Genomic DNA, 27,760 nt, shown 5'->3' with positions numbered 1-27,760 from the left:
AGAGGATCACCTCACACACTCCCGCTAATGTATAGTCGCCCAAGTTCAGATCTCTTCTTTCTTGCAAAGCATCGGTTTCTGCATCTGCCTCAACAGACTGAATCGCAAGGTCCATTTAGATAGTGTGCCGTTAAGTGTGCAGGCACCCTTAAGCGATGGGCGTTATTTTTCTGAGTAGCATTCAACCATTCCTGCCAGCATAACGGCAACATCCCAAAGCAAAGCACAGGGTTGTGGATTCAGCCCAGTGGTTAGTGCTTGAAAATCAGCGCAGGGTCCTGGATTTAGTTCTTAGCTCCTGGGAGAGGGGGAAAGGACTACCAACTTACCCCACACCGTACCCAGAAAGAAAATAAAGACAAAAAAATAAAAGATAAGCACAAAGCAAGCTACTTCACTCCTACCCCGTAGAGCCCACCAACCTAGCCCTGCAGCCCTAGGAGCTGGCGTTCTGAGCACGCATGCGCAGGCACATCCGTGCACTCGAGGAGCTCCAGCAGGGGGCAGTATCGCAACCCGGAGGGTGTAACGCCTGTCGTCCTCGCAGGGCGTAAAGCAACTTTGCTTTACGGCTCCCGCCTCCGCCGTAAAGCCGGCGTGCCCACGTGCGACAACTTCCCACTGGGAACCTTGGGTTTGGTTGTTGTGTTTTTTATGTTGTGGTGGGAAGCTTGACGTTTCCGCTATGGGCAAACGCCGGAGCCGTGGCCGCAGCCAGCTGCTCAGCACAATGACCAAGAAGCAGAAGAAGCACCTCCGCGACTTCGGCGAGGAGCACCCCTTCTACGACAGGTCGGGGCGCGCAGGCCACCGGGAGGGCTGGTTCCGGCCGGGGTGGGCCGGTCCGGGTCGGGGCAGGCTGGGAACCCGCTGCGGAGGTCGCTCTGCACCCGGACCTGCTGAGACAGCGGAGCGTGCTGCCTGTCATCCGAGTGCGCGCGGGCTGTGGCGGGAGACCTCAGCTTAGCCAGGCAGGGCCATGTAAGGGTCTGCAGAAACAGGACTGGAAGTTGAGAGATAAAGTTGGCCACGAGAGGTGAACCCCGGTGTGTTGTTAAAAGCCAGTTTCTGACTTACAAGATGTCATTGAGCTCTTTCGTTACCCATTTGTCTTCTGATTACCTCTGCCTTTGTGCATGAAGAATTTTTTTTTTTTTTACAATGACTGGATATTATCCTGTATTGGACATTTGTTTTTTATTCATTTAGAGCAGAATCTTTAGGCCTTTTCGTGATTGTTACAAACTAGCAGCTAAAGTTTAACATTATCTATTTCTTTTTAGGGTTTCCAAGAAGGAAGTCAAGCCGCAAATTTGTCAGCTGGTAATGTTTTTTTCTTTACAGTAGTTGGAATTGGGTTGTTACTTTTAAGATGGGGTGTAAATGTAAAGCTTGGGTTGCATTCCTGTGTTTTTCGTTTTGGATGTGAGCTGTGATTTTAGTAATGCTACTTAATTAGTTTTAAATGGTAAGGACAGCTGTAGAAATTCCCATGTGACAAAAGAAGCCATAGTTGTAAACTACCCCGAGACACTACGTTAAGCTCTGTGGAAGGGGTTCATCAAGAGTGCTGGCTCCTTGTGCACTCACCATGAAAGGCTTCACACAGTGTAAAATGGACAGGGCCGGCAGACTCAGACAGTGGCACTTGTAAATTTCCTCTGACATCTTGCAACATGAAGCCTGATGACTGAGATGTAAGTTAAAGCCCATAACCTGAAATTTTGTTTGAAAAGTCAGTTTTCTTTCCATGTGCAGCTAATATCAATTAGAACCATGGCTTGGTTAACTGTTTCATGTAAGTTTCATGCTGGGCATGGTTCAAGAGAGGAGACTGTAATATTTGCGGAAAAGCTCATGGAATTTTTGTTTTGTTTGTCTGTGAGTTAATGTATAGTCATTATATAAAGTAGTGAGTTTCCTAAGGACTTTTCCAGTCATAATTACCTTATGGTATTTATTTCCTTCCTTTGGCTGTTTGCCTTCCACCTCTGCTCATCCTTTTCCCCTAACCAAATTTTTTTCCTTTTGATTTCATGCCTTCTTATTTCTTTTAAATCTATTTTCCTGGTACCAGAGAAAACATTTGTCTTTAGTCTGACTTGTTTTTACTTAATTATGCACGTGATATAATTTCCTTCTTTATGGTTGAGCAAATTCTGTTAATATGTATTTCTCACTTTTTTAAGTGCAATAATAAAAACTAATTTTTTTATTAATTCCCATTTTTCTTTAGTCAGAGAGCTCAGATTCTTCACATTCTGAAAGTGAATCAGAGAGTGAACAAGAGCATGTTTCGGGGTACCACAGACTGCTTGCTACATTAAAGAACATTTCTGAGGAGGAGGAGGAAGAGGAGGAAGAAGAGGAAGAGGAGGAAGAGGAGGAGGAAGAAGACAAAGAGGAGGTGGATGACAGTGCTGTAGGTGATGCGGAAATGAATGGTGAAGATGGCGGTGAGGATGTCAGTGTGGAAGAAACTGCAGAGTCCTCTGAGACACAGGACCGTAAGTGTTTGGGGCTGTCCTCTGTCCTGTCCTGTCTGTTCTGTGTTCTGTGGGCTGAGTGAGAGCATGTGGCTACAAATTCAGCCTGATTGGGTTTGGTTATGTTTTGAGAATCTGATGGGAACACAGAAAAAGGCTTACTCTTTGAGGGACTTGTAACCTCAGGTAAAACCACTCAGCTTATCAGGGGGACGTCATGTGGTCACCGTGGCAGCTCGGTTCGCTGAAGAGATTGTTCCTCTTCAGTAAGAGACCCATGTTTGATGTTAGGTAGATATAAAAATACAAACTTTCATGTTGTAGATTTGTTTATATAAAGTGGCTGGAGAGGAGACAAGGCTGCCCCCACTGGTTCCTTAAGGAGACTCAGAGAGAGGAACTGGAATGGAGACCCCAGAGGGACTCCGTTTTAGGGCTCGGACTGCAACTCTATGTGATCTTCTGTGCCTGGGAATCAAACTAAGACCTTGTGTGTATCAGATTGAGCTCGTCTTTTGAGTCAAGGTCTTACTGTGTAGACCAGGCTGGCCTTCAACTCATGATTCTCCTTCTGCCCTGGAAATAACAGGTGTGTACCTGTAAATGAAGGCTTTTCTACCTGTCCCCCAGATCCCAAATAACGACTCTGAGACTTAATTATTTATGAAGAAATGCTTAAGCCATAAGCATGGCCTTGTTCTTCAACCTGCTCATAATTTACTATACATGTGTCTGTTATACATGCACCATGTGGCTGGTTAGTTACCTCTCCTAGTTTCATATGACAGACTTCCTTAGAGTCCAGATCGAATCTTCCCTGCTGGAGTAGTTCCCCAGAACTCCCACCTCTTCCCACCTGCCTGCCTGTTTTACTAGACGATTATTTGCTTTTTGCTAACAGGTGATACTTCTGCACAGTACATGAGAGATTCTCTCTACACACCACCATGCATGGCATTTTTATTTTCAGCCTCATTAGAATATGTTTATATGCAAACAGAATGAATCCAGCATGGGCTGACAAGGCAGTTCACTGGGTAAGACCTCCTGCAGTGAAAGGGTGACTGCTTCAGTTAGAGTTCTGGAACCTATGTAAAGGTGGAAGGAAAGAAACATCCACAAATACAGGCACACACTGGGATAGGAATAATTAGTTAATAATTAAGTGTGCCTAACTTCCATATTCGATTTGAGCTTTGACAAATGTGTACCTTTCATGACCTCCAGAGATGCTTATCCTTTTGCCAGCACTGAACTGATTCCGGTCACTGTTCATTAGCTATGCCCTTTACAGAAATCTGTGCAAACATGGTCAAACACGTAACATTTTTGAGACAGACTCTTGCACTGTAAACCCAGGCTTGAGTTCACTGTGTGGCGCACACTGTTCTCTAATCATGGCAATCTTCCTGCTCCGTCCCCTTCTACCTCCCACCCCTAAGTGCATGCTGGGATTGCGGGTGTGCTGCGCTGTGCCTGGCTTGTGTCCGTGTTTACCTTTGTGTTATTGTTCTTAATTGCTGGATATATGTGGGTGACTTCTATCTCTCACTTCCTCAGTCCTGTTGTCCTTACAGGCTTTTCTTTTTTTGAGACCGTATTACTGTATATCCCTGACCGGTGGCCTGGGATTTGCTGTATAGACCAGGCTGGCCTCAAACTCACTTTCCGAGTGCTGGAATTTAAGGTGTGCACCACCATTCCTCCTAACATAGTCTCCATATTCCCTTCATCCCCCTGTGATGCTGGGCTTCATACATGCCAGGTAAGCACTTCTCCCACTAGGTTACATCCCTGGCATGCATGCATTCATTTGTTCATTCGTTCATTCATTTATTCATTTATTTTAAATAAATGGCCTTGAGCATGCTGAACAAATAAAAGTTTTTTTTTAAAGATTTATGTATATGAGTACACTTGTAGCTGCTTTCAGACACACCAGAAGAGGGCATCAGATGGTTGTGAGCCACCATGTGGTTGCTGGGAATTGAACTCAGGACCTCTGGAAGAGCAGTCAGTGCTCTAACCACTGAGCCATCTCTGCAGCCCAGGAAATACTATTTTTTAAAATCTTAACCTGTCATTTAGTGTCATGTAAACCTAGTTTAGCTTTACTGAGATAAAAATCCCTTGCCTTGTTGGGCACAGTGGCACACTTTTAATCTCAGCATGTAGAAGGCAAAGGCAGGAGGATGTCTGAATTTGAGGTCAGCCTGGCCTCCATAGTAAGTTCTAGAACATCCAAAGCTACGTAGTGAGACCCGGTCTTCAAAAGTAGTTGCCATGATGTTGAATCCTTGGAGCTCCTTCCTGCTGGCTTCCTTTGCATTTACATTTTTAGAGGAAAACGGGTTTTGTTTGTTTGGTGTTGCATGCTTGATTATAAACATGCTTCTTACTTCCTACAGAGATGTGAGGAGGGGCCTGAGGATGCAGCTCAGTGGTTGGGTGTGTGTCTTAAGTAAACACAGCCCTGAGTTTATCCCCAGTATTACATAAAGCCAGTTGTGGTGGTGTGTGCCTCTAATTCTAGCACTTGGTGAAGGTAGAGGCAGGGGGATTTAGTCTTGCAGTAGTGGGGCTTGTTCCTCGAGCCTCCCACCTGAGCTTTGCTGCTGAGTTCTGCCCTCAGACTGGACCTTTTTCTGTGTAACATAACTCTGGATTCACATTAGTTTCCTGGATATATAGCACCTAGTATTAAATCCTCCTTTGACAGACATTTTAATTGTTCCATGTTACTTCTTACCATAATTCAGGCTGCTTTAAACATCTTTCATGTATATCCTGGTGCAATATTTTAGAGTAAGTTCTAGAACTGGATATTTTAGAATTCTCCAGGGTAACTCCTAATTAAGATAGAAATCTATTTTAAGGAACTGGCTCATTACCCAGTAGGCTGCAGTCTTCAAGTCTAAAGGCAGCAGAGCCCCCAGAGGAGCCACTGTTATAGTTGGAGTTCACAGACATTTGCTGGAAGTCTTCCCCTTAGGGCAGAACTGCCTCCTGTGCTTACTCCAAGCCTCCTACAGTGGGAGGAGCCACCACTTGAGGAAGGCTGGGAGACGACTCAGCTGGTAGTGTCTGCCTAGCATGCCTAGAGGCCCAGTTCCATCCTCACTCAGCACTGCATTTACCAGGCAGGGATGGCGCATGACCGTAATCCTAGCAGGCAGGGGCCAGACATGGGAGGACCAGAAGCTCAAGGTGTCGTCCTGAGCTAATAGTGAGTCAGTTAAGACACTAAACCACAGAAGACCCTGATCCAAAAACTGAAACACTCACTTGACTTCCTGCCTGGAAATGCACCATTTGGAACATAAGTTTAATCTAGTGATTTCCCGAGTCAAGTTGAAGCACACTCCAGGCCTGAAGCCCAGCTTAGTTACAGAATTACTTCACTCAGGTCTGCAATCAGACTTAATTCTGAAAGGTCGCATTCACTGTATTACCTAATTGTTTAAGAATAATGGTGCACACTTTTAATCCCAGTACTCAGGAGGCAGAGGTAGGCTGGCTGATCTCCTTGAGTTTGAAGCCAGCCTGGTCTTCAAAGGGAATTCTAGGACAGCCAGGGCTACACAGAGAAAACCTTGTCTCAATATATACATACATGCTGCATTGAGCATTAGTGTTTGATTTTGTCAACATTTCATTATGAGTAAATTATTTTGTTTATTTTTGAAACATTTCACTCTGTAGGCCTGGCTGTCTAGAAATTGCTATTTTGACCAGGCTGGCCTGGAACCCCTCAAGTTCCACCATACCCCATAAATTTGACAGAATGTTTTTCATTGTTTCAGATATGTCTCTGGCTGACAACTCAAAAGGAAAAGATGGTGAAGAGCCACCTGGTGCATCACAGAAATCTTCAGAGGAATTCACAGATGTGAAACACGAGTCACTGTTCAGCCTGGAAACCAATTTTCTAGAAGAGGAGAGTGGGGGCAGTTATTCCCAGAGAACATCCCAAGGTGAGAGCGGCTCCTGTTGCCCCAACCTTCTATTGTGGCAGGGCTGTGCATTGATTGAGTTTAGTCGCTGGACTGAGGGAGTGCAGTAGAACCAGTTAGCTAGTGACCCCACAGGGAGCTGGAGGAGATATTTCTCACATGTTTGTGCTTTTCAGGAGGTAGCGTGGAGGTGAGGACTGAGTGGTTGGAGTAGAGGTTGAAGGGGGAAGTGGGGAGGCCAGTTCCCAGGCCTCCAGTCTCTAGACTGCTCTTCCCCCCTCATCCACCCTTCTTCATTGGAACAGTACCTTTTCAGAATAGAAATGGCCAGTCTGAGTGTTCTCGTTACTAGGAGGAGCCCCAAAGCCACCACCCCCAACATCCATGGTCACCATGTCTGTGATCAAATGGCGGCCAGCTGCACATGGGGTTCTGTAATATCAGTCCGTGCTGGTGGGAAGGCCAAGCTGGTGTCAGTCTTCTCTGCCTTTCCCAGTTTTCTGTAGCTGCACTTCAGCGTGGGTGAAGCTGAGTCCTTACGTGACCTAGTTCGATCTGCTGACTTATGTGAGAGGAGAAGTAGAGGTAGAATTTGTGGAATCTTAGCAGAAACCACATTCTAGCTGTGAACCGTGACAGCGTGGGGGCCTAGACAGAAGCAGGAAGCTGGCTACTCTGAAGCCCTTGCACATCGGCTGTGCAGATAGGTTGGCCTAGGCTTCCCTGATGTTGTTGCTTGTGTTCTTGGTATTTACTGCAGGTCCATGTCCTGTGAACCCTTGAGCAGGTAACCCACTTCACTCTACTTCTGAATGAGAAAGCACAGAGGGACGGTGGGAGTCACCTGAGTGCAGTAGGCAGACGGCCATTACAGAGCTGAGGGTCATCGACATGCAAGGGGGAACATGGGTGTCATCTGCTAGTTCAGGCGAATACTGAGGATAGTTAATGTGTCTTGCTGTGCAGACTGCATGGAGCCTGCTCTCAGATGTGTCTCGCCATCACCAGTTAAGACAGGAACATGTGCTGGCTTGTTTGGATGAACGACACATGGAAGGGGCTCAGAGCGCTGTGGCTCTCCACAGGGAACCAGCTCTAGCCTCTCTCTGGAGCCATGCTCTGCTTGGCACAGTAGACCCCTGTGGAGCACTTCCTGTGAAAGTATAGTACTGCACAGCTGAATGCGGAATGGCTGCAAAGGAAAGACTCATAAGCAGAATTTAGGGCTGTGTTCAGAAATCACTGAAGAGGTAGGTTTAGGTGCCATGGTAAAAGCCTGAACTTGGGGCTGAGATGCCATGTGATGAGTGTGCACTTCCAAGGCTCAGCTCCTCAGATGTGGTTATGGTGCTGAAGGATGGGGACCGGGCTGGAAAGAAGGGTGAATCAACACTGGGAAGATTCGCAGGTCAGTCTCAACAGAGACCAGAGATGAACTTGTCATTTTCCAGGTGACTAGAGATGAGTCTGACACTGTGCTGATCACTGTGTTCTGCATTAGATCCGTTTCAACAACACATCAACAAAGAACTGAAAGAAAAGGAAATTCAAGCTGCCGCCTCAAGCCCTCCAGCTACCGAGCAACTGAAAGTACGCACTGCTTGTTTCCCAGGCACAGGAGAGCCCTAGACTGGTCTGTGGCTCATTGGCATATATTAGTTATTCATGAGTCTCATTTTGGCAGACATGGAGCTTGAGTCAGTCCTCTAGCCTCAGCCTCCCAAGTGTTAGGATCATGGGTGTGCAGTTGAGGTAATTGCAGGCACATGTTTGGGTGTAAGAAGTCAGTCAGAGATGTTTGTTGTACTTTTTGCCAGTTTGGCCCATGGTACCATGTAGCAGAGTACAGTACAGTGTCGCAACCAGAAAATGGACAAAGATGCGATTTACTGCTGCATGCCAGGCTAAGTACTCTGTCTCCCATGCCATCGCATTCCTAGACTCAGATTTTCCGTACATTGTCGTCTTACACAGTCCATTCCTACCAGCATAGTCAGGTTTTGGAACTCTCCAGCACTGTGTGGTCTCACTAGCAGAGTCTCACTATGTAGTCCTGGCTGGCCTCTAAATCTCAAGAGATCCGCCTGCCTCTGCCTCCCCAGCACTGTATGGTACCATCCCTGGCCCTGTTGCTCCTTTTCACCATACCCACTTTCACACTCCTCATTCCTATCCCCATAACTCCTGAGCTCGTCTCTGTTTTTGGGAGCTTGTCAGTTCACTGTTGAGTAAGTGGAGTCACCAGGGTGGGACTCTGAGGTGAGCCTCATTGAGCACAGGTCCCTGGAGAGTCACCAGGCTGCCCAGCTTCTGTGCCTCATTTCTTTTACTGCTAAAGTTAGTGTAATTTTAGATTGATAGTTTTTTTGACACTGAAAAATTTCTAAACATTGGTTTCACAAAGTAGCATTCCTTGGGTCCTACTGGGCATGTCTCAGCAAGAAAGCAAGGTGTGGGGGGCAATGGAGAGTGAGGAAGGGAGAGGAGGGATCAATTCTAAGACAGACACACCTTGTGACTTATCACACTTAAGCAACTCTAAAGCAAATTTGACTTTCTCTAGATAAGTTCCTTGGAACAGTGAGGGAAACACCAGTGACAGCTCAGGTATGAAGTCAGGCTTCAAGCTGTCCACTACTTCTATAACTGTTGTCTGTACCCTCTTGCCTCTGGGTGATGGAAGGGGGATGATCTGTGAGTCATGAGTACTCTGAATGCCCAGTGTTGTTGGTGTTGTTACTCATGTCTCACCTAGTTCTCTTGATCTGTCTGCCCCTAGTGGCCAGTCCTGGGACATCTTGTCTTTTCATCAAAGTTCCAGAAGATGGAAACATTTAAACCTCCAAAGGATATTGACCTAAAGTCACTTCATCTTCAGAAGCCCCTAGAATCCACCTGGGCAAAAACCAACAGCCAATTTCTATCTGGTCCTGGTCCTCAAAAATCAAGTAGCTGCTTTACCCCACTCCAGAAAGAGCTGTTCTTGATTATGAATTCTTACCGGGACCTGTTCTACCCTGAGAGGACTGCCCTGAAGAATGGAGAAGAAGTCCGCCATGTGTACTGCCTGCATGCCATAAACCACGTCCTCAAAGCCAATGCTCAAGTGCTGGCTAACAACAGCAGGCGCCGGACCCAGAAACTCGGGGTGGGTGACGATGATGACTTCAGGGACCAGGGGCTCACCAGGCCCAAGGTGAGTGGCAACAGAAGAGTTGCTGTCAGGAAGGCCGTGGGGCACTGCTGAGTCATGAGTGTGTTGACAGCTGACTAGTGAGTGAATCCTTGGGTAAGCATTGAGTGGGTCAGGCAATACAGGACAGTGAAAGGGGCTCAGATTCTCTCAGGGATGAACCCCAAGCACACATAAGCACCCCATTGCTGGTGGTTTCTTCTTGGTGACTTTGGCTCACTAGAACCCAATGAACTTTTTAATCTGGTCCCTATATGGGACAACTTCTATGAACACAGATTCCTAGAAGGCCCCTGCAAAGGGGAAAGAGTAACAGAGGTGGGCTAGAGTCAGGCCTTCCACCAAGCCACACAGAGACACCTTCAAACAGAGGTCCCTGTTTCGCTGTAAGGTTCCTTCTGCTTAAAGATTGTATTTACTTGTGCTCTCTAGTCTGACCTCTGGCTTCCTACAGAAGTTTTAGTAGCAAAGGAAATGAATTTAATTCTGTGCACATTTTTCCTGATACTGAGGCCAGGCTTTGGTCTCACACCTGCTCTACCTGTCTCTTTGCATGAAAGTCGTGTTCATGTTTTCAGACTTCTGTTGACTTCATCAGGATGCAAGGGTTTAAATATTGATGTGGCTCTTTGAAGTTTTTTCAGTCTGGCATTTTGATAGCTGGGGAGACAAAGTGTGGACATTACTTAGTGTCACCACTAGGACAGTAATCCAGCCTCTTAAATCGTGGTCTGGCATACAGGGCAATTGCTTACTTCTTTGACCAGCTGGTTGCATTTCTAGGAGGCTGCCTCAGATGCGTGGGTGTAACAGTTGAGGCTGTCTATCTCTGTGTGTGCTCTATAGGAGAATCAGGTTTATGATTGGAATGTAATGGTTTGACTAGGGTCACACCATTGAGTCTAGTATTTGCACAAGAATAATAGGTAGTTAGAAATTAGCTCTTTATTAAGCATCTTCTGATTTTCTGTTCAGCAGAAACATTACATATTTATTTTTAGATCTATTTAATTTTTTTAAATGTTTATTTATTTATTGTATGTGAGTGTACTGTAGCTGTCTTCAGACACCAGAAGAGGGCATTGGATTCCATTACAAATGGTTGTGAGTCACCATGTAGTTGCTGGGAATTGAACTCAGGACCTCTGGAAAAACACTCAGTGCTCTTAACTGCTGAGCCATCTCTCCAGGCCTGATTTATTTAATTTTATGTGTATGGGTGTTTTGCCAGCATGTATGTATATGCACCACATGCATGCCTTATGCCTATGGAAGTCAGATCCCGTGGGACTGGAGGTAGGTTGGCTGTGGGCCATGGGGTGAATGATGGGAGCCAAATTCTGGTCCTTTGCAGGAGCAGTAGGTGCTCTAAACCACTGCGTCCTCTTTTACCCACCATCCTGAAGCATTTTAATGAGGCTTGAAAAATTGACTCCTATTTTTCCAGTTCAGAAATTTGTCATCACTGGATTCAAAAACTATTCTAGAGAATATACTAGTAAAATAAAATAAAATAAAATAGTGGTTTGTTAATCCTCTTCTATATTTTTTTCTTTCTCTGTCTCTTACTTTTTTATTGGTGTGACACAACATCATGACTACGGAAACATATCAAAAGCATTTAATTGGACTTAACAGGTTCAGAGGGGCACAGTCTGAGGGTAGAACAGCGATGGCTGCAGGAAAAGAGCGGCACATGCAGAATGTCAGAAATCTTCTGAGCCCACCCTCAGGGGACACAACACTGCCAACAAGGCCACACCTCCTAATCCTTCCTAAACAGTTCCACCAACTGGGGACCAAGCATTTAATTACATAAGCCTATCAGAGCCATTCTCATTCAAACTACTACACTGTGTGTTTGTTTGAGTGGATCTTACTTTGCCCTCAAAGATCCTAATTTATTTCTGTGTCTGAGCTTCCATTGCTGATATGGACATTGCCTTAAACTGAAAGGTATTTCCCAGTTTTGCTTGAGAAATGTCTCCCATAGAGCCATGGGGCTAAAAGTTCATAGGATGGGGTTGTGTGAATTCAGGAGACACTTGGCTTCAGGTACCTAGCCAGGTATTTTGTCCAGAACTTAACCTCTGGCCTGCCATTGCCTCCCACAGGTACTTATAGTGGTGCCCTTCCGGGAAGCTGCCCTTCGGGTGGTCCAGCTCTTCATCAGCCTCCTTGAGGGGGACAGCAAGAAGAAAATCATTGTAAGCAATAAAAAGAGGTTTCAGGGGGAGTATGGATCTGACCCTGAGGAGAGACCTCCCAACCTGAAGAGGCCTGAGGATTATGAAGCTGTGTTCGTGGGCAATATTGATGACCACTTCAGGATTGGTAATGGTTCCTGTCAAGGTGGAGGTCCTTAGGGAAGCTGGAGGGGTCCCTGACTCAGTCTTTTATCAGAACTGTGTGCTTTTGAGGCCACCTGCCTTGGTTTGTGGGTGGAGACTCCAAGACCATGTAGAAAGGCCTTGTGGAAATGATGTGGTTGGCTGAGAAAACTCCGTGTGTGCGGGGAGGCTTGGTCTCCGTCCTGGGTGGATGACGCCCACCCAGCCTTCATGGCTGAGCCTGTCTCTTCCAGCTCCCTTACCTTTGTGTGTTTTAAGTTCTTGGGAAAGTGTCCATTGCTAATATTGGGCCTCATTTACAAACATTTACTGAGCATGGACAGGAACCTGGGGATTAGAAGCCAACATTTTGTACATTAAAGAGAGTCCAGCCTAGGGTACAGCACCTGTGACAATACTCAAGGCTGGCAAGGGAGTTGACAAATGCTGTTTTTCAGGAGTGGCGATACTTCAGAGGAGCATCCGTCTCTACGCCCCGTTTTACTCCTCTGACATCCTCATTGCCTCCCCACTGGGCTTGAGGACCATCATTGGTGGTGAAGGAGAGAAGAAGAGAGATTTTGACTTCCTGTCTTCTATTGAGCTTCTGATCATTGACCAGGCTGACATTTACCTGATGCAGAACTGGGAACATGTCTTGGTAATGCTGGGCTTCCCCTGTGGGGACATTGGTAATGTTGGGCTCCCCTGCTCAGTACACATTGGATGAAGTCTAAAACAGCTGTTTGTGGCACAACTAAGTCGGCTTGGTGAGCATAGCTGTGTCTCAGAGATAGCCCACCCCTTGGTTTGGAAGTAGGAGTCACTCCACATCTCCCAGTTTATGAAATTCTTCTGTTCTCTTCTACCAACAGGGCAGTCAATTGTTAAACTACCAGAGAGGGGGAAATTCTTTATTGTTTTCAAATTTCCCCAAAAGATTTCTGCCCTTCAAAAGTCTCTTTCTAGTAAGGATAGTTAGGTGGACGGAAATCCTCCTCACGCCCTCACATCAGGATGGGAAAACATGACGTAGAGTTTCTTTGGAAAGGGGCAAGGGCTTGCTGTGTAGCCCAGGCTGTCCTTACACCCCACCTTCCTGCCTTAGCATTTGGAATGGAGTGCTGGTTTTATAGATGTGCATATATACCCAGCTGCCTAATATTTCTCGTTGGTTGGGTTGTTTTTTTTTTCAAGATTTTTAAAAGTTTCATTTGCATGTTTGTATGTCACTTGTCTGAGTGCCAGAAGAAGGCATATGATCCCCTGGAAAGGAGCCGCCCAGTATGGGTTCTAGAAACAACCTCAGTCCTCTGGAAGAACCACAGGTCCTCTCTCAGCCCTGACTAGTGTCTCACAGGGACTTGTAAGTGTTTCCTCAGGCTCCAGTTTTGTGGACAGTGGACTCTTCTTACCTCAGAGCTGTGGTGCTCCTAAGGCAGATGACAGCTCACCTCTACTTCCACCTAAAGACCTAGGAGTTTGCAGCGACTTTGGGTACATCAAGGACAGTTGATAGTTACAGAGTGGAAACAGACGTGTAGCAGTTGGGGCCCTTGGAGTGTATCCCACAGTGTGTTAAAGTGCAGCTGAAATGAGTAAGGCAAACCAGGTGTGTGACTCACTCCTGTAAGCCTGACACTTGGGAGCTGAAGCAGGATTAAGGTAAGTTCATGGCCACTGGAATACAGGATTCCCAGCCAGGTAGCGTTTATACAGCAAGAGCCTACCTGTCTCAAGGAAGAATGAACCCAGGAAAGGTCTGTTGATGGGTAGCATATTCTTTATTCTGAGCCAGAGCAGGTGTCACAGCTCTTAGCTGCTAGTGGTGGTGTTTTAGTTTTCTGTTGTTATACAGGGAATTGAACATAGGGTCTTGGGCATGGTCAGCAAAAATCTGTCACTAAGCCATCCCCGTCACTGTTTTGAGATCCAGTCATTGAAGGACAGAGGTTGTGCTTCCCATGTGACTTCCCTTTTTGTCCAAGTCTGGGACAACAGCACCCAAAGTAACCAGGCTGCGTTTCACAAGTTCCTTATTTACATGAGCCGTGTTTCTTTACACTTTCTATGTTATTGGGTTTTCTCTGTCAACATGTAAAGTGATGGGTTTTTTGTGACCCTTTCATGCTTGTGTGTCTTGCTGTGTTCACCCCGTCTGACAATTCTCTCCCCCTCCCACTGTTCCCTTCAGTAGTTTTTGTGGTCTTTGAGACAGTCTCACTCTGCAGCCTAAGCTGATCTCAAAACTCACGATGTAGCCCATCCTGGCCTCTCATCCTCCAGACTGCTGGGGTTTCAGGAGTGCCCCACTATGCCTAATTGTAAAAATTCCTTTTAAAGGAGTGAATGTTCCAATAGCTAGCCTATGTTCTTTGGAAGAGCCTGGGGATGACCAATCCGTGCTTAGTTTCTTACTAGAGTTCTGCTGACCTTGAGCAGGTCACCATCTGAGCCCTATTTTTCTACTGTCACTTGGGAGATGGTAACACATGCTTCATGGGGTAAAGGGGATGATGGATTATAAATGCTTACTGGTGCCCAACACATGTGCTCTGTAGACGCTAATATGGCTTATTTTTTTCCAAGCATTTGATGAACCACATGAACCTGTTACCCTTGGACTCACATGGGGTGAACTTCTCTAGAGTACGCATGTGGAGCCTCAATAACTGGTCCAAGTATTACCGTCAGACTCTGCTCTTTGGTGCCCTGCAGGATGCCCAGATCAACTCTGTGTTCAACAAGCACTGTGTCAACGCTCAAGGCCAAGTGAGTCCTCTGTCCTCAGATCGTCCTGAAGCACGGGCTGGGTTGGGTCATGAAATGACAGAGGTAATGGCACGTGATCAACAAGGGATGCCTGCCTCCTGAAACTCTTACCTCCTGACAGGTGGCCGTGAGGAATGTCCCCATGACGGGTTCCATCAGTCATGTGTTGGTGCAGCTACCTCACGTCTTCCAGAGAATGGAAGCACAAGACCTAGCTTCAGTGATCGATGCCAGGTAACCCTACCCACACCCATAGAGACCTGGTTTAGCACTGAACGGAGTAATTACTGATTATCAACTAGGTCCCCAAACTGAACTCAGCCATGCCCTTGATAGAGAAGGAATCAAGCCAGGTACAAACTGGGGCTTGGTCTTCGTATTACAGCTAGAAGCAAGGTCAGGGCCATTGCTGCTATGGCCTATGAAATATGTCATGCCCTTCAGAGAGAGCGAATTGTCTGGTGGGCCTGTTGTGCTTGTTGTGTCTCAGACAGGCAAGGCTTATTTGCTGCTGAGTGAGTGAGGGGCGAGTGAACTACGTTAGTTCTCTGGTGTATATGGAACCAAGTCTGCCTTTACGCGTAACTGTTAGCACCTCATTTTCTACGTGTTTATCAGTTTTATATAGTCTTTGAGAAGAAGGTATCTTCGGCCACAGGGGATCTCCTGGGCAGTGGCTTGCTGACCCACACTGTGGCTGCCCTACTGTGTGTTCAGCTGTAGACTGTTAACCTTGTCCTTGGCCTTTCCTAATCAGGTTTCACTTTTTCATAAACAAGATTCTGCCTCAGTACCGGGATGCTGTCATGTCTCACACCCTCATCTATGTCCCCTCCTACTTTGACTTTGTTCGTCTCCGAAATTACTTCAAGAAAGAAGAACTGAACTTTACACACATCTGTGAGTATACACAGAGGTCTGGCGTCTCCAGGGCTCGACACTTCTTTCTCCAAGGAGAGAAGCAGTTTCTGCTCCTCACAGAACGCTTCCATTTCTACAAAAGGTGAGACAGTAATGGCTTCTGCCTGCCAAGGGGCCCGGGTGGGCTCTGTGGGGCTGTGCATGTGTCCCTTGCCTCTGCTCTGTGGAAAAGCCACAGGGGCTGGTGATGGTAGACTCTGTGTGTCGGCTGGTGGTTCACTGGTTGGGTGTTGTTGGGCAGGTTAGAAACTAAAGCTTGAGCTCTGCGTGGTCTGGAATGCAGCTGTGGTTCAACACCTCACAGAAGCCAGTGCACGCTTGAAGAGCAGAACAAGATCAGCACAGGAAAGCTTGGGGAGGTGGATGCTGAGCGCTGATTGCACCCCTGAGGAGGCAGGCCCAGGTGGCTGTTACCCTAGAAAGTTCTGGGCCCCTTGATGGTAGCAGTAGAGAAGTCTCAAAGGACTCAGGATTGAGTAATTTTAGGATTTCAATGTGTGCTTAGATTTACTGCCAGGTCACTAACAGAACTTCTTGGCTACTTTTTGCTATTGCTTTTTAAATCCTAATTTGCTTGGTAGTTAATAATAGCGTCCTGGACCTGCTAGATGGCTATGTCCTGAACTCAGTTCCCAAGACCCATATGGTAGAAGCAGAGCTACACCCAGTTTTCCAGACAGTTGAGCTTTATGTGCCCAAGTCCCCATCAGGTGTCCTGCAGCCAGATGCAGATCTCTAATGATTTACTACAGCGATGGGAACTGAGTCCAAATCCTTCTTTCCAGTTTCTTATGGTGGGATTTTTGACTTTCCTGTTTTTATTTTGTTTTTGTTTTTATTTCATTTTGTTGAGACAAGATTTTATTTAACCCAAGAAAATCTCAAAGTATCTATTTAGCCAAGGCTAGCCTTAAACTCCTGATCCTCCGGCTTCTGCCTCCCAACTGCCGAGATTACAGACACGTATCTTCACACTTGGCTGATATTTCTGCTCTATTAAATTGCCATAATGTATACCAACAAGGGTCTGCCAGGCACACAAAGCCCTCCAAGGTTTGAGGGACAGTCAGCCATGCACCATGACCTCGTGGGCCTTTTCATTCATTCGAGGTTCAGAGAGCTGTTTTCCAAATGTGTGTGTTTTCCTGGATGATGGGGGAGGAACCCTAGCAGCCTACGTGGGCTCAGCAGATTAGGCATGATGACATTAATATTTTAGTGTTACACAAAGATGTAGCATTACATGTAATAAATTGCTCAAAAATAGGTATGTTTGTTTCTGGCTTTATTCTGGACAGTCTGTGCTGCTTGGCCAGGGAGCTCATAAGTTCCTGCTGCTGGCTGCATTGTTTCAGAGAGTTATTTCCATTGACAGTGGAGTTATACTTACTGAAGGTCTTAGCTTTCCATCATTCTATCAAATGGAGGCATACTGTCTGCGTGGCTGGAAATTTTTTCTGTGTGATTATAGCCATTTCAAGTTTTTAAACTGGGCTAGGCACTGCTTTTCAAGGCAAGGGCATGTGTGACCCATGCAACACTGTTGACCTTCAGATCAAGTCTGAACCATAGTGTACAGACAGCACGGTGTAAGGACAAGTCTCAGCCTGTGCCGCATGCTTGCCAGGCTCACATGTCTCTCGGGGTGAAGATGGGTAACAGTGCGTGCAGGAGTGTACACATACATCTCTGCCATGGCTAATGACCTCGGGGATTCTACAAGACAAACCACTACCAAGGAGGGGCTGGAGAGATGGCTCAGTGGTTAAGAGTACCGGCTGCTCTTCCAGAGGTCCTGAGTTTGATTCCCAACACCCACATAGCAGCTCTCAGTCCAGTGCCTTCTGCTGGTCTACATGTACACATGCAGACAACACAATTGAGCATATAAAGATCACCTTTAATCCCAGTTCTCAGGGAGGCAGAGGCATTCACATCTCTGAATTTGAAGCTAGCCTGGTCTACAGAGCTACAGAGAGAAACCTTGTCTCAAAACAGAACAAACAGGCAAGTTACCAAGGACACAGTAAGCATTTTGTTTTGTAATTTCTTTGGATCCAGTTTTGTATTTAACCTGAAAGATGAAAACACCAGAAGGCATGTCTAGAGATGGAGCTCAGGGCCTTGCATGTGCTGGGCAGGCTCTCTTCCCCTGAGCTCAGCCTGGCATTAGAGTGTGTGCTATTAGAGGGCGTCTCAAGGGTCTGTGATTTCATGTCCAGGTTCTCCGTGTCTCAGGCCTGCCTTCAGACAGCTGAGTAAGACAGAAAAGCAAAAGTAAAGATGGATTTGTTACAAGTGACAGTGAAGGAAGAGCACTCCCAGGAAGCAGACAGCAGCAAGGTCAGGGCCCCAGCTTCTCCTCCGGGGTTCCTGTTACAAGAACAAGTGGAGGGGGCCGAACCCAAGGGGCAAAATGCAGTGAGCCCTTCAGGGACAGATAAAAGCCTTCACTCTATTTGTGCCCAACACCTCTCTAAAACTGGCCCTTTTCTTCTTACAAGTTGTGTGTTACAGGATTGAGGTGCCTTAGGTTGCTGGACTGGCTCTGTCTGTCATAGTAGTGTCTGTCCAGCAGGATGGTTGACAGTGTTGAGGGGAATGAAGGCTCCTTAGAGCTGGGTGGGTGTTTGCTCATGACTCTTCTTCCCGGGTGACTCATTGTACTTTTGCTGCCCATTGCTGCAGTGGTGCAGATCTCAGGCTATGGACAAGTTGTAAACTAGATGTAGGCTGCTGGGCATTCAGCATGGCTGCTGGGGTGGGACTGGTCCTTCCTGCACTTGTATGAGTCCAGGTTCTAGAAGTGATGAATGCTAGGTGGGTCTGGTAGGTGTTCCCATGGTAAAAGACATTCTGATGAGTTAGTACATACTCTATACAGTATTTGCAGTATATAACTGATTGGTTCTTTAATTATGAAACAGACCTTATTTCCTGTTAATGAGCATATAGTTCTTTTTTTCTTCAGTTTTTTTTTTTTTGGTTATGAGGATCCCTTCATATCTGTGGGTTCTCTATTCTCAGATTTAACCAACCATATATTGAAAGAAGGATGTATATCAGTACTGAAGTGCAGATTTCTGTCTTATCATTGTTCTCTAAACAATGCAGTTTTTAAAAATTTATTTCATATACATGAGTGTGCATATGTGTGTGCCTGCTGCCTCCAGAGGGCATCAGAACCCCTAAAATGGGAGGCATGGACAGTTGTGGCCTGGCGTGTGGGTGCTGGGAACCAAACTTGGGTGCTCTTGTGAGTGCTCTTAGCCGTAGTTTAGTAGCTCTTCACAAGAGGTAACTCAAAGTGTACAGAAGTATCAGGCTCTGTGCAAATGCTACACATGACAGAACTGAGCATCTATGGTCTTAGGCACGATAGAGGAGTGCTGAAACCAGCTTGTCCCGGTTCCTTGGCATACTGTGTGCACAGTTCTGCAAGCCTATCCACACGCATATTCTGAGGATATACCCACCTGCTTGCTGCTTTACAGTGGGTTTTGAAAGGAAAACTTATTACCATAGCAGCTGCCTACAGCTAAAAGTGTGTGCCCTGGCCTTGCCCTTCTGCATCTTCTCCACAGCCCCACCCCTCCAGCCTCACACACAGAGTGACAGGGTCTTTTCCTTGCTTCTCTGTGTTCTCTGTGGTTTCGTTTGCAAACACTGTGAGCTGAATTGGCCTTATGGTCAGATGCACCTGGTCTACTGGCCAGTAGTGTGGGTGGCAGTTTTAGTCTTGTCTGGATTTGGTAGTTGCCATAGCGACATTCCATCTACCACAGGATTCAAACACATTCCTATAGCAGATAGAGGGCTTAGCTTGGTGTCTGAAGTGCTGATGAATTCTGGGTACACCAGTGTCAGGACAGAAGGAGGTAGGTTCTGTGCAAATATTGCATCATTTCTGAACATCAGTGGTCACTGCTAAAGTGGGACTCAGTGGGGCTTTAGTGGTAGTGGTAACTTTTTGTGCGGTTATTTGGTTTTGTCTTTAAGGCAGGGGCCCATGTAGCACAGGCTGGCTTCAAGCACTCCTGTAGCTGAGGATGTTCTTCTGACCCTCCTACCTCCACCTCCAAGTGCTGACATCACAGGTGTGCATCATCACACCTGCTTGCTGTTCATCTTTCTGTCACGTTAGGGCAGTGTCCCTCAAGTCACTACAGATTCTTTAGTGTGGGAAGGGGATACTTGAAAGGTGAAAGAGGGGCTGGAAAGATGGTTCATTGGGTATAAGAGCATGGGATTTGATTTCCAACACCCACATACATGATGGCCACACCCGTCTGTAATTTCAGCTCTAGGGGATCCTGCCCTCTTCTGACTTCTACACACACAGTACATAATACATACTCTCTCACACACACACATAGACACAAATTTTTTAAGCAAACTATATCCAGGGAGGTCTCCAGATGAGTTGAAATAAAGGAAAGGCTGTCATCTGTAAGCGACGTTTTGTGCACCAGACACTCTAACAGGAAGTTCAGAGCCTTGGCAGCACGTCTGTCAGCATGTCTGTCAGCACGTCTGTTGCTGGGTCCCAGAGGGACATTCAGCCTTGACTCCGGCTGTTCAGTGAGTGTCTGCAGCTGAACCTCCTACCCCACGGTGCTGCAGGGAATGAGGTGGGCATTTGTGAGCTGCTGAAACCGCTCTGTCCTGCTCTGTCCTGTGCTGAGTGGAGCCTCAGGCAGGATCTCAGAAGGCGCTGGAAAGGACCAGCAGGTGCTATTGGCATTGGTATAGGTGACTTTATGGCTCTGACCTCATCCCTGTTGTACCTGATGATGAAGGGAATATTAAGTGCACAGTTTTTCTGGCAGAATTTTTTTCTTTTTTAATTTTTATCTGGTGTGTGTGTGCACAGGGGCAATCAGAAAGCTATCTTTATGGATCAGTTCTTTTATGGTGTGTAGACTCCAGGGATTGAACTCACAGGGTGGAACTCAGGTTATCAGGCTCAGTGGACAGTCCCTCACTCGAGGAGCCATTCCTCTGACACCTGTTCTGCTGCCTTCCCTCTACTTCAGCCCATGCAGAATGGGCTTGGAAAATGTAAATTTCAGACAGGTGTGGCGACACACAGCTGTAACTCCAACATTCTGGGAGGCAGAGGCAGGTGGATTATTGTGAGTCATTGGCCACCCTTTGTTTCATGGAGAGTTCAAGGCCAGCTTAGGCTAGGTCATAGTATAAGACCTTGTCTCTAAAGAAATATAGGGCTGTTGAGATAGCCCAGCCAATAAAGGTATCTGGGACTCCCGTAGTGAAAACATAGACAACTGACTCCCATGGTGTACACACACACGGGGGAAGGAGAGGGGGATAAATGTAATTTAAAAGTTTGTTTTTAAAAGAATCAGATGTTGTAGCTCACCTGGTTGAGGCCAGCCTGGTTTATACCACAAGTTCCAAGCCAACTGGGGCTCTGTAGTGATATTCTGCCCCATACAAAAAATGATGATAAAATAAATATCAAGTTTAAAACTTGGGTTGGACATTGTGGTGCAGTCTTTAATACTTGTATTCAAGAGGCGGTAGAGGCAGGTGGTTCCCTGTGAGTTTTGAGGCCAGCCTAATCTACTATCAAGTTCCAGGTCAGCAAGTTCTACCCACAAGAAATTTTTAATACAAATTTCTATTGTCATTATTGTACTCAGTATCAGGAATTCAGTTTCGTTGTCAACAAAAATAAATCGTTAGCTCTAGGGTAACTTTCTGTCCATGGTTTGAGGTCATTGGTAGCACAGCTTCTGCTGGCTTCTTCATGCCCCCTCCCTCTCCCACAGGTACACAATAAAAGGCATCAGGAACCTGATATTCTACGAACTGCCAACATACCCTCACTTCTACAGTGAGGTCTGTAATATGCTGAGAGCCACCAGCAGAGGAGAGGAGGCCACATGGACATGCACTGTGCTGTATTCCAAGTATGATGCCCAGAGGTTGGCTGCTGTGGTTGGTGTGGAGCGGGCAGCACAGATGCTGCAGTCTCCAAAGAGTGTCCACCTCTTCATCACTGAAGAAAAATGAGCGTGGAGTGGGACAACTACATTGATGGACCTCATAGACTTGGTCTGTTCACTGCCCAGGAGCAGGCTCTAGACAGTCTGCAGTCCTGTGTCCTGGAAAGTGCAGTGTGACCAGTGTGGGTAACCATAGCTCTCGGGGCCCAGAGCAGTATAAGGACTGCCACACTCAGAAACCAAAGCTTGTAACTTCTCAATTATGATTTTAACTTTTTAATTTAATTATTATTTTATATGCATTGGTGTTTTGTCTGTGTGTATGTCTGTGTGAGGGTATTGGATCCCCTAAAACTGGAGTCCCCCACAGTTATGAGTTGTGGTGCTGGAAAATGAACCTGGGTCCTCTGTGCTCTAACCTGCTGAGCCATCTCCAGCCCCAAGGTTTTAATTTTTACTTGAGGAAGAGTCTCTGACTTGCCTGTCCAATTTTCGTAAAGCCTGTTGTGGCCTGTAGGACTGGCTTGAGAGCTGGAGACGTCTTGGGCTGTGTCCCAGTCTTAGCACTTTACTTTCCTAGCCAAACTTAAAAATATATATACATATACATATATATATATATACATATACATATATATATATTTTTTCAAACCTCGAAGAGTACTTACACTGATCTTTTTAGATTCTCCTGGTGTTTTAATAGCTAAGACATACATTTACCAATCATATTCTATAAAGCAGCATTTGGGTCCAAGGTTGATTCTGTCCTCAGCGCCAAATTGTTTTTTGAATCATGCAATAGGTGAAAGTGAAAAGAAAAATCATACTTTTAAAATCAAGAAGCATTATTTTAAACTCTTATAAAAACAAACACTATTGCAAATAAGAACCACCACAGGTGACCGACCCTTGCTTCCATGGGAGGAAGCGTCACATGACAGGAAAGTGCAGGCCTGAGCCTGAGCTGCGGTGGAGTTGACTGCCGCCTCATGGGGTGTGGCCTTGGCCTAGATGGGTGGGCAGGAGGACACAGGCAGGTCTGTAGGCTCCCATAGGTTCCCATCAGACACCTGTGGCAGGAGCATCATTGAGTCCACGCTGTGACCTCACTAGGCCCTTTGGTGTACATTGGTCACTGTCCCCTGACTTACGCCTGTCTGAGACAGAGTTTGACGGACTTCCATTCTAAAGTGAAAACTCAGCTTCTACTTTATTTTTCTTTAGTGCCCCGCCCCCCTCTGGAATGCTGAAAACACGAACATAGGCTTGAGCCTGGCCGTGCCTTATGTTTATAGACCCGGCTTCACTCCTCATTGGGTGCCATCATTACTTTTTCAGGAGCTAACCTGCTCTAGGATGTGGCAGTTGGGTCACTCTCAGCTGCATCACATCCCTTCTCACTTGTCCCCCTTTTATGTGGGAATCGTATTTTCTGAAAAGCCCTGTCCGGCGAGGACAGTGCTGTGTGTCCCATGTCTTGTTTTTGACCTCCCTTCCATGTTCAGGATGACCTTGACCTTGAATTCTTAATCTTCCTGCTTCAACCTCCCAAGTGCTACTATCCCATTTTGAAAGATTAATTGGTTACGTCCTCACCTCAGCTTCCCTCCCCTTCAGCCCCTCTCCCAGCTTCTTGGTGGTAGTTCTCAGTAGCTCCTTTGCAGCCTACAGTATGTGGAGTGATCCCAGCCCCAGGAAGGGAGGAAGGCATTTGTCCAGAAAGTGAGACTTTCTGACTCTGCACAGTGGTCACAGCTACTTCAGCACTTTTCTTCTTGAGGAAAAGGCTTTGACTGGAGACTGCTGTCACAGCTGGCTGCACCATATGCAGCATTCGATATAAAAACAAGATAATGACAGAGACTTCAGCTCTCTGCCAGCTTCCAGAGGGCATAAAATTAAGTGCAGATAGCCCAAGGGGTTATATATCTCCACTCACTCACACCTCGGAGGACCAAGGGGGGGGCTCCAAAGCTTTGATTCCCTGATTTTACCCTTTGGGGAGGGGGAGCAGGCTGCTGAGGGCAAGAGAGAGACAGGGAAAGCTGACTGCCTGCCCCTTGCTGGGCCTTCCTGAAACCTATCTTCAGACAGCCCAGGATTAAATTGGTTGAACGTGGACTGGGAAGTTCTCTACACCTGTCTGAAGAGCCGTGATGTGTAAGTTCTAGGTGGCTGAGGTCCCAGAAGGTTGCAGAAAGAATGCCGTGGAAGCCATACTGTTCAGGATGCATCCTCTATGATCTGAGGCCTCTAGCATTCCTTTCCCTTCCCTCACCCTTCGACCCATTTCCTAGATGCCTATGGTTTGTGTTTAGTGTAAGTGACCCTATGCTATGCCTCTGACCACACTTCTTTCATTCCCGTGGGGCTTGGGATCATGTATAAGAACAGAGCTCGGCCTCAGAAGCAGGCAGTGCCATCTCAGTATCCTTGTACTCAGGAGGTAGGACTAGGCTTTGTTCTACGGAGCTCTGAGCCTGTGCTGGTGGGCAGCTCAACCTGGCTATTCACTCACTGCTGGAGGGCTATTCATCCTGCTAGCCTGCTCTCCATCAGGGGTGGCCTGACCAAGCCGTTGTGGTTGTCCGTCTTGGGCCTCTGCATTGGGCTGTGGCCGTTTGGGCACCACAGCCTCAGCTGGCATTCGGCAGGAAGGCTGTCTGCTCACTTCTGACTGGGGAGCCTCTGGAGCTGCCCATCTGCTTTCCTGGCTGAGCAAGGCCAAGAGTGACAAGGGCATCCAGCATCTGCTATCTCTGTCCTCATTGAGCTATTACTCCCCCAGCAGGGTCATGCAGTGTGAGATTTCCTGCTCTCACAGCTGGTTGTCCACACAGATCCCATAGATGAGATTTCCTGGTCTCTATCCAGAGTCAGTCTGGAGCCTGAGGTCACTGATTGCCTCAGTGTGCTGGTGCTGGGCTCGCACAGTCCCTGACAAACTGTGTGCACGTCCTTAGTCACTTCTGGGGTTCGTGTTGGGCTTGCTCTTGCTTTTATCCAGTGCTATATGAGCAGCCTTCAGTGAGCTGCAGTCCCAGCCCTACTTAGTTAGCATTGTGGAGTGGGGAATGACCTGCCCTGTCCTAGAAAGGAGCAGAAAGTGAATGTGGGAGATGCTCGTCCACCCTTTCTCAGAGCCCAACTTCAATGGGTAAAGTAGTGTCTGGTGAAATCACATTTCCCATCACCCTTCTGGTGATTAGATGAGGCCAGTGAGACAAAGGCACTTCCCACTAGGAGAGTGCTTCCCAAGGAGGGGACACCAGCCTCTGTGTAGGTCGGGTGCCCTGCACAAGCAGGTGGCAGAGGGCAGCTGCAGTGTAGTCCTGCAGAGTCCCTTGGCCTCTATATGAAGGTCTGCATTGAGACAGTGTCCTGTGATGGACACCCTCCAGCAGTTTTCTGTCTTCCTGTGTATGTAAAAGAAAATTTAGTAAGTTATAATCCATACGTCAGTGTCTGCGCTGTCACTGAGCAGTGGCTCTAAGGACCTCCAGTGCTTCTGTCTGCCTGGGTTTTTTAGTCAGCACTGCTGCAAGGAGATGCTCAAAGGATAGAGCAGATTATTCCCTGCTCCTCAGTGCTCCCTAGTCCTTGTCCTGTTTCCAGAGCTGCACAAGGATCCCTCATCCTCTTGACAGCCCTCCATGGTTTAAAAATAGCTCCTCTGTCCAGTGAGCCTCTTTTTCGCCAAGGCAATTATCCTGACTTCCTTCAAGACTTTTTCTGAAGAGTTATGCGTTACTCTTAGTCTTTTTAAAGAGCAAGCTATGCTCACTCAAAACCAACAATAAAAAAAATTAACCAGGCAGGGTGGCTGGGGCAGGAGGATCCTGATTACAAGACCAGACTGGGCTTCATGGTGAGATCTTGTTTCAAAAGCAGCAAAAATAAAGTCAACCAAAAAAAGTAATTCAAAACAAAACTGAAACATCTGGGGTGTGTGTGTGTGTGTGTGTGTGTATGTGTATGTGTGTTGAGATAGGGTCTCATGGTCTAAACTGGTCTTCAACTCACTCTGGAAGATGACCTTGAACTTACAATCTCCCCTCCCTCCCACTTAGCTTTCAGCAGTGGAAGAGAAAAATGTCAGTATACGTGGGAGTGAAAGAAACAATTGGGAGTTGGATAAAAATAAAATTTCAGGACTGGAGAAAAAGCTCAGTGATTGAGCTCATCCCAGCACCCACATTGTGACCCGATCTGATGCCCTCTTCTGGTTTCTGGATGCACCTGCACTAGTGTACATTCACACAAAACAAGTATTAAAAATTCTACACACATAGCTAATTCTAAGCCAGCCAGGGCCACTTAGCAAAAGCCTGTCTCAAAAAAACTCAGGTGTGTGTGTGGAGGAGGTGGGGCGTTGTAAATGATGGAAGAAAATACATCAAAGTGAGAAACTAGATCTCTGATCTAGGATCCTCCTGAATCTGAGCATCCCTCAAGATCCCTTGGAGAGACGATCTGGCACGCCACAGTCCTCCCATCTCTACAGCATTGCTTCTCCAGGCTTTCTTAATGTCCACGTGAGCTGGACACACAATCAGGTCCTGCCTCCCGCTGTATTGTCTTCCCTCGAGAGCGCCCCAAATACACCAAAGAAAAAGCTGACATCACCTAAGTAGCCACTGGGTGTTCTGGCTTGCAATGTCCAGACCTTAGGTGAGCATCGGCTGTGCATACCGGTGGAAACTGACAGGTGTCCTGCCACCTTTTGGAATAAATTCACAGGTGAAACGGGTCAGTCCTACATGGTGTGTGTGTTTTAGAGACAGCACACCCAGGTTTACTGGCCTGTGGTGGTTGACTTTCAAACAAAAGACAAGAAAATCTTCAACAAGAGGCTGAGTTTCTAGCAGGCATTTTTCACTTGAAGGCCAGCAGAGACGTGGGAAGTTGCCTGGTCTTGTCCTAAAGAGCCATCAGCACCAGCACCGAGCTAATCCTGGCTTTATAGTAAGAGGCTGTTGTTCATGGGTCTGAACACAGGTCCCAGAAGGTGGCTACCTACACCCTGGAAATGGAAGGTTTTGTTTCCATGACAACCTCCAGCCACAGCAGGTGAGGGGGTGGTTGTCACACCTGTGTATCATTCCCCCAGCCCCAGTTTGGTTCCGTGTTAGGACACCTGAGGTGAAGACTAAATTTGGCTGCCTGACTTGACTCCAGGGGTCAGGAGAGCAGGAACCCAGCAGTCTCATATTTGCCCCAATAAGGGCTCTGACTCACAGAAAACACCAAGTAGTTCCCAGCTCCTTAGGTGGTAGAATCCAGCTGCACTGCCTTAGGAATCTGTGTCTTAACTGCATCTAAGCAAAGCAGCATGTACGCTGAGCTATGAGCCTTTTACTGCACTAGACATCATCGCACTTCCAAAACCCAACTGGTTCTTCCTCTTGCCAAGAGCACCAGGCTCTTAGGATGCTGCCTTGAGGGCTGGGTGGGGTTGAGGATTCACGGAGCTTCGGTGACTTTCCAGACCAGGACACAGCAGGAAAGTGGCAGCAATGATCACCCAGGTGATGAGTCGTCAGAGACCAATGGCCACAGACCAGGTCAGATAACATTCTCTAGAGTCTCCACAGATCGAGAAGAGGACTCCCAATGAGACTTGGTGTATTCTCAGACAGCCAGGAGGAAGGGGTACATGCAGAACCAACTGCTGTAAAGGCAGGAGGCTCCGAATGGTTCTTAGCCCCAACAGGGATGGTGGTGCTTTTTTTTCTGGGGCTACCATAGCAAAGTGCAGGCTGGGCAGATTCTACAGCCAGAACCTTCTATTGCAACCTTGGAAGGTCTGGGCTTTCCACAGAATGTCTGCAGGCAGGCAGGCAGGCAGGCAGGCAGGCAGGCAGGCAGGCAGGCAGGCAGGCAGGCAGGCAGGCAGGCAGGCAGGCAGGCAGGCATTCCCTCCCAGACTGTGATCCAAATGCAAATCTGGACCTGAAAAAGCTGCTGACAAAGGAAATGACCAAGGAACAGCAAGTGCTACCAGAACAGGAAGTGGAGAATTCGCCTCCTACCAGTGTGGGCTTTGGGTATTTTCTCTACTTGGTCTGCAGAGCTGAGGTTCTACAGGATTTGTCCCATTGCCCATCCTCCCTCTCCCATCCCCTTCTAAGCA

General features: G+C 47.0%; 1 protein-coding gene across 1 annotated transcript; it reads left to right on the top strand.

Moving 5' to 3' along the window:
• Nucleotides 1–576: 576 nt before the first annotated feature.
• Utp25 (UTP25 small subunit processor component) lies at nt 577–22,240 on the top strand. The gene is made up of 12 exons (XM_032915027.1): nt 577–792; nt 1,284–1,323; nt 2,237–2,507; nt 6,290–6,460; nt 7,941–8,029; nt 9,219–9,635; nt 11,747–11,966; nt 12,421–12,623; nt 14,552–14,734; nt 14,856–14,968; nt 15,492–15,737; nt 21,451–22,240. The coding sequence occupies exons 1-12, from the start codon at nt 686–688 to the stop codon at nt 21,692–21,694; spliced, it is 2,304 nt and encodes a 767-aa protein (XP_032770918.1). The 5' UTR covers nt 577–685; the 3' UTR covers nt 21,695–22,240.
• The last annotated feature ends 5,520 nt before the right edge of the window (nt 22,241–27,760 follow it).

The sequence above is a fragment of the Rattus rattus genome, chromosome 10, assembly GCF_011064425.1.
Source record: "Rattus rattus isolate New Zealand chromosome 10, Rrattus_CSIRO_v1, whole genome shotgun sequence".
Taxonomy (NCBI): Eukaryota; Metazoa; Chordata; class Mammalia; order Rodentia; family Muridae; genus Rattus; species Rattus rattus.
Note: the sequence above shows the minus strand (reverse complement) of the source record. Positions and strands in the feature narration are given on the sequence as shown.